A 7071-nucleotide genomic window follows, 5' to 3' on the forward strand; every position below is an offset into this window, starting at 1 on the left:
CATTTTAATTATAATCAAAGTAGCACTATAACTAGGAATTTCAGAAAAGACAAATTTACCCTTTTTAGCCACAAAATAAATTTCTCTTGCTAAGAAGATAGAGAAGGTGGTATATCAGCAAATAATAATCATAATTACCATTTATTGAGTCCTTTGTGTCACTGTGTTAAGCACTTTACATATTGTTTCCTTTAATTAAATACTCTGAGCAAAAAGGTGAGCATTAGAGAAGTTAAGTAACTGTCTACTGTCATACAACTTTTAAGCAGAACAGCTGGGTTTCATATCCAGGTCTGTCTATGCACAAGTGGAAAGCCAAGCTTTGGAGTTTTATGGTCCTGGGTTGACTCTTGGCTGAGCTGCTGATTAGCTGTGTAACATACTGCTCATTTATTACATAAATATTCAAAGCTTGCCCTGTGTCAGCTGCCTTGCTAGTCGCTGTGGCTACATAGTGCCCTCAAAGAGCTCACTATTCAGGGAAGGTGGCAAATAAGAAAACAAGAATCACAGTACGGGGTGTCAGCAATACTATATAAATTAGCTAAGGGGGGGAGTGTGGGACCACATGAGAAGGGCATCTGTTTTACAGAAACCTTAGCAGTTTATACTAACAGCAGGGCTACATCTACTGATGAATAAACTACTGGCTCAGCATTTAGTATCTGTGTGACCATGGGCAAGTTATTAATTTCTCTATTCTTCAGTTTCCCCATATCTAAAATGGGGAAATTAATAATCCCTATCTACTAAGATTGTTGTTAGACTACATAAGTTAACAAAATGTAAAGAGCTTAACAGTACCTAGCACATATTAAGGGCTCAATAAATGGGGCTTACCACGCTGTTGGCATTGCTAATATATAAAGGGCATCATATGTGGCGGGGCAGGGGAGTCTGCTGAGCCTTTTAGGGAAGTCTGGTGGCCACATCACTGGTTTTCTACATTTATTTATTTATTTATTTATTTAATTTTTTTGAGATGGAGTCTCGCTCTGCTGCCCAGGCTGGAGTGCAGTGGCACAATCTCAGCTCACTTCAACCTCCGCCTTCCAGGGTCAGGCAATTCTCCTGCCTCAGCCTCCTGAGTAGCTGGGACTCTAGGCGCCTGCCACCACGCCCAACTAATTTTTTGTATTTTTAGTAGAGATGGGGTTTCACTGTGTTAGCCAGAATGGTCTCAATCTCCTTACCTCATGATCTGCCTGCCTTGGCCTCCCAAAGTGTTGGGGTTACAGGTGTGAACCACCATGCCCGGCCTTTCCATTTTTATTTTTTAAAATGACAGAAATAGCAGTGGAATGAAATGTTCTAATATGTATCAAATAAAGGGAAAAAATCATTATCTTGAAAATCAAGCTCTAGGTAATTCTAGATTAAGATAATGAAATTCTTTTTGCTGAGGTCATTTCTTTATGATTAACTTAAGGAAATAAAAGGAAAAATAATGGAAATGTATTTATATACTAACCTAAGGGTTTTCACTGTAACCCCTTTCCCTTTGCAAAAGTAAAATGTCTTTCACTGACAATGTACGAATTAGAGGATTTGGAAGACAGGGCTATTTTATCGAAAACAAGAAGATAAGAGATCTGATACAATCTTTAGAAACTTAAATTTTTCATTCAACTCAGTAGAAGCTTTACCCAAAGTAACTCATAAGAAAATGGGTGGGAAAAATACTTGTTTCCTAAATCTAAATGAAATATTTAAAATAACACATATAAATAAGGAATCAAATTATAGCACAATTAAGTCACTTGTCTTTTAAAAAATTAATCATAAATATATGAAAGATAAGCCCATAGAAATTAAAATTTATTCTAGAATGAAATAAATATTATTTTTAGAAAGTATAATACAGTACACATTTAGAGTCATCTAGAGAGCTTATTAAAAATGTAGATTCCCAGCCTCATTCATAGATAACCTGACATTAGTTTGAGTGGAGCTAGATTTGCACTTTTAACAAGTACTCCACATAATTTTCATGTGGGTGGTCTGCAGACTATATATTGAGCAAACAGGTATGATAATTTCTCAGAAACGGAGAAGATACGAAAAGCAGATCCAGATTACCAGCATCAGATAGACTTAAAGGACCTAATTATTTTTACCCTCACCCCTGCCCAAAGATCTGTATCATAAAATGAACATTCCTAATAAGAATATTACCCCTGCCTAAAGATCTGTATCATAAAATGAACATTCCTAATAAGAATATAAATTTTTGTAAAATAAATAAATGAGGCCGGGCACAGTGGCTCACATCTGTAATCCCAGCACTTTGGGAGGCTAAGGTAGGCGGATCACGAGGTCAGGAGATTGAGACCATCCTGGCTAACACGGTGAAACCCCGTCTCTACTAAAAATACAAAAAAAATTAACCAGGCATAATGGCGGGCGCCTGTAGTCCTAGCTACTCAGGAGGCTGAGGCAGGAGAATGGCGTGAACCCGCGAGGCGGAGCTTGTAGTGAGCCAAAATCACGCCACTGCACTCCAGCCTGGGCGACAGAGTGAGACTCTGTGTCAAAAAAAAAAAAAAAAGTAATAAATGAAGTGGCTGATCGTGGTTCAAAGAAGCCTGTTACTCTTCTTCACATGGCTTCAAATTGTTTTATTAGATATTGATTAAGAACTGACATTTGGCTAGAGCCTCTACTAGATGCTTTCACCTATACCACCTCAATATTCCTAAGAATCCTATGACATTCTACTTTAGAGATTAGGAAAGGGTGCTCTGGCTTCAAGTAACAGAAACCCAATTTCACGTGGTTTAAACTGAATGGAAAGGTATTGACCACAATAACAGTAATCCAGAGGTAGGGTAGACTTCTGGATTGGTTGAACCAATAATTGAAGAATGTCATTCGGAACTCAATTTTTTTTTCCCATCTCTGCTTTGCCATCTAATGTGCCAGCTTCACCCTAAAGCTGGTTTTCCTTTTGATCATAGGATAGTTGCTGCTTGTGACAGAGGTTTCATCCGCCATTCACATCCAGGAGGTGGGGTTGCTGGCTTTCCATAACATAGGCCCAAATTAAATCACTGTGGTAATAGAATAGGATTCCTCTATTTGGCTTAGACCAGTGTTTTGAAACCTTAAAAGAAAATTATCCTCTAAGGAATATTTTTAGACATTTTTTCCCTTTTTCTCTCTCTCCCATGAAATTTTAATGCAGAGATACACTGTATACCTACCTGTTCATGCACTGCATGCTTTATACATAAAAAAGGTTATCACCCTGCCTCCATTGAGAATGCTTGACCTAGGTTAATTTAGATTCACTCCTGGAACTGTGAATGTCGGCTTTCCTTGAAGCTTATGTCTATGTGAAGGAGGTATGGATATAGAGCAAAAATATGGGTTCTATTTGTATAGAAGAAGTAAAGAGTGGGTAGATTCTGGGTAGGCAAGCAGTGGCGGCCACTATTCAAGCTGAGAGAAAGAACAAATAATTTGTTCAAGTACTGATAAGTGGTAAAAATCAGTTCAGACCAGGATGTCTGATTTCATCTGCAATGCACTATTCACTACAATTTAGTTGTCTATTTTTAGCTTGCCTTGGTGGTAACTTCAAAATGCTCTTGGGCATTTTAGAGTCAGACTGTCATGGGTTCAAATACCAGTTCTGTATTTACTGGTTGTGTAAACAAGTCATTTGAGCTATCTTAGGAACTTCATGTTCTTCATCTTTTTTAAAAAAAGAATTCCTTTACTATCAATATGCTAGGGTTTAAAAGGTGGATTAAATAAACTAAAACATGTAAAACAATAAGAACAATGTCTTTGTAAATGTTCCCTTTCGCTATTTCATTTTCTTTCTGAAAAATATTAAGGGAAGGCTTTGGGATTTGTGGTCTAAGAAATATATGAGTAGAATTTAAAAATTGTTAATTAAAAATTCATCTACTCCCTTTCAAAAGATGTGTATTTTTTACAGAATAGAAACTGGAGTTAGCATACTTAGGAGCTATCATGTCCACAAACCTTATTCAGGTATGCTGACAACTCTATATAAAGATTTAAGGAAAAGTATATTTTAAATGGTTTATTTATGTGTGCTGGTTGCAGAAAAGCTGAACGTTAGGTTAGGTACAAATAATTTATAGATTGCCTTCAGTTATATGATCAGAAGAGTCTGAAAATAATGAAAATTAAAGGTCAGAAGATTATGAATGTTCATCTATGCTTTGTTTTCTAGGATAAATCTATAAGCACAAGTTTACCTGTTCTAGATTTAATAGATGCCATTGCACCAAATGCAGTTCGTCAAGAAATGATCAGGAGAGAAAACTTATCTGATGAGGACAAGCTGAACAATGCTAAGTAAGCCTTTATGGTTTATATTAGAACACAGTGGCCCTTTAATTCTCTAAAATCCTTATAGGAAAGGTTACTATGCCCTTAAAATTCATATTTTTAAATATAACTTGTATGGGGAATATGATTTAAGACTCACAAACTTAACCTTTTCGTAAAATTAATCTTGTCACAATATTTCACTCTTTTGTTAAAATATGTTAAGTGGAAACACAGTGGATAACACCAAGATATTTTTCTTGTCTCTTCAAGATATGCCATTTCAGTTGCTCGGAAGATCGGTGCCCGGATATATGCATTACCTGATGACCTCGTAGAAGTAAAACCAAAGATGGTTATGACGGTGTTTGCATGCTTAATGGGAAAAGGACTGAACAGAATAAAATAATCATTTCATATGATTTTCTGCCACATTAAACATATTGTATGCCTCACAGTTTACAGGATACTGAAATGTAGTGGGTGTGTAAAACCAGAGATTATTTGTATGTTCAAAATAGTTATATATTCATTAATGAATTCAATATCCTGTTCATACTAGTTAGAGCTGGTCAGCCTTTTTGGATAACACAGTTAATTTACCAACTGATAAAGATAATAAAATATATTCATAATCAAGCTGATACTTCATGATTAAATTATTTTTGTTGCTTAAAAGTCATATTAAGACTAATTCTTTTTTATGGTTCAGAAAAGATGAATACAAAAATTTTTGCAGGTTCTGCTGTGAAATGTGTTTTGATTTTTTTGTGTGTTAATTTTGATCATAAATGCATTCATACTCATAATCCAGTTTAATCCTTTTATTTGCTTCCTCCAACTATTTAAAGTGGTCCAAAAACACTTTTCTGTAAGTTTCTATACTGTCTAAAACCTTCTGGTGACAAGAATTGTTTATTAATATCAAACTTTTTATATATGAGAACTAATTATTGAATAAACCCCAAAGTTCACTCTCTTGTTTAAGTAGCAGCAGCTTTTTACTAAAAATTTAATTTTAACTACATTGATACCTTACATATCCTAGTTTGGTAATACAGCTTTAACTATGTCATGCAACACATATGTGTTGGTAGGATGTTATTAGAGATACATGTGTGCATATATATTTTTTTGCACCTGTATCACCCAGCTTTTTGTAAGTGGTATGTATAATTGGTCATTCAGCCAATCATCAGTATTTTTCCCCCACAACATGTGTAACACTTTTCAGTTTGTGGATATTGGATACATTAAGATTTCTTTTTAAAAGTCTTCATTTTGAATGTGCATATAGTTATTTGACTCCTTCCAAATACTTGTAGCCAAACATTGGCTAGAACATCCCAAGATATGTTGACACTATCCTGTTAGCTTCATATTATACTTGCTAGTTTAGGTCTCTATAGAAGCCCTATATAATTTAGAATATGCCCACTGAATATCTTTAATAGAAAGTAACATAAAGCTATATTAATGTAGAGTATTTTCATTTGTTTTTTTGTAGCCCGTTACAAATTGGCAATGTTTGGTTAATGTTTGTGTTACTTGGAAATCGCCACAGCTTGGCCCTATTTTTTTCCTAAATTTTTAGCATTAATCCAATTCTGCTGCTAACAACTGAAGCCAGAAATCTAATTCCTCCATCTTCCACTCTTAGTGCAGTGAGCAATACTGTTGTGCAACAAAAATGTCACTTTATCCCAGTGTGAATGAGTAGTCTTAATTCCCCTTCTACCATTGATTTAAACATACATGTTGGTAAGAGTGAGACTGCCCATGTGTTTAGAATAGAATTTTTTAAATGAAATGATCAGGTGGAATTTTGAAATATATTCTTCTACAAAAGAGATTTCTTTCCCTTTCATATTTTGATGATTGTTTTCTTATATGAAGATTAAGATATGTTCTTGCTCTTTTATAAGATTATTTAAATTATGTTTCCCTCTGATTTTTTTTTTCACTATTGTATTTACTAAGTTATTGGATTTACATGAAATCTGGCACTTTTAGGGTGTTCTTTTTCTCACAGAGTATATTTAATAAAAATGCTGTGTATATAGAAATGTGTTTGTATTTATTTCATTTGAAGAAAAATATTCAGCCTTGAAAATTAATCTAGCATAAACTTATTTTCCAGAAAAGAAAACAGTTCCTAAATGAGTTAGTAAAACAAAAAAAAATTGTATTTGGTAATTTCTTTGAAGATGAGGGTATGTTCTTAAATATGAATAATTATTAGAAATCAACTGTGTGATTACTACAATTTAGTTTGTGCTGAAATAATTCAGGTGAATCAATCCATTCACAAATTTATCATCTATTTTGATCCAGATACTATGCTATACACTGCAGATTCAGCTGAGAAAAATACAGATGAAGTCCCCTGACCTCATGTATCATATCCATGTATCATATCCTAGTAGAGAGACAATTTGTAAATAGGAATTTTAGATAGTGATACGCAGTAGAAGAAATAACATAGGGTAACGTGATATAGACTGACTTGGGAAATGGGGTGGAGATTATTTGTATTGGGGTGAACATGGAAGGTCTCTCTAAGGATATTTGTGCTATGAGCGTTCAGCAGAGAGAACAAATGTAAAGAACCCGAGGCAGGCAGTCCTGTAGGCATCCTAGAAGACAAACAGGCAAACGTGACCTGAGAGTACTGAGGGAGAGGCAGAGTCTAGAGATGGAGATGGGGTCTAGGGTATTGTAGGACTAGATCTAAATCTGGATTTTTTTTTCTTCTCTGACTGAAGT

At 34.8% G+C, this 7071-nt stretch overlaps 1 protein-coding gene across 2 annotated transcripts in view; it reads left to right on the forward strand.

Moving 5' to 3' along the window:
* PLS1 (plastin 1) overlaps window positions 1-6371 on the forward strand; it is a 110671-nt gene extending 104300 nt beyond the window's left edge. For both annotated transcript variants that reach the window (XM_012001257.1, XM_012001265.1), the window contains exons 15-16: window positions 4208-4332; window positions 4579-6371. In XM_012001257.1, coding sequence (XP_011856647.1) covers window positions 4208-4332; window positions 4579-4714 — 261 coding nt within the window. In that variant the 3' untranslated portion in view covers window positions 4715-6371. The remainder of the gene's footprint in view (window positions 1-4207; window positions 4333-4578) is intronic.
* The last annotated feature ends 700 nt before the right edge of the window (window positions 6372-7071 follow it).

Source organism: Mandrillus leucophaeus, unplaced genomic scaffold, assembly GCF_000951045.1.
Source record: "Mandrillus leucophaeus isolate KB7577 unplaced genomic scaffold, Mleu.le_1.0 Scaffold1176, whole genome shotgun sequence".
Taxonomy (NCBI): Eukaryota; Metazoa; Chordata; class Mammalia; order Primates; family Cercopithecidae; genus Mandrillus; species Mandrillus leucophaeus.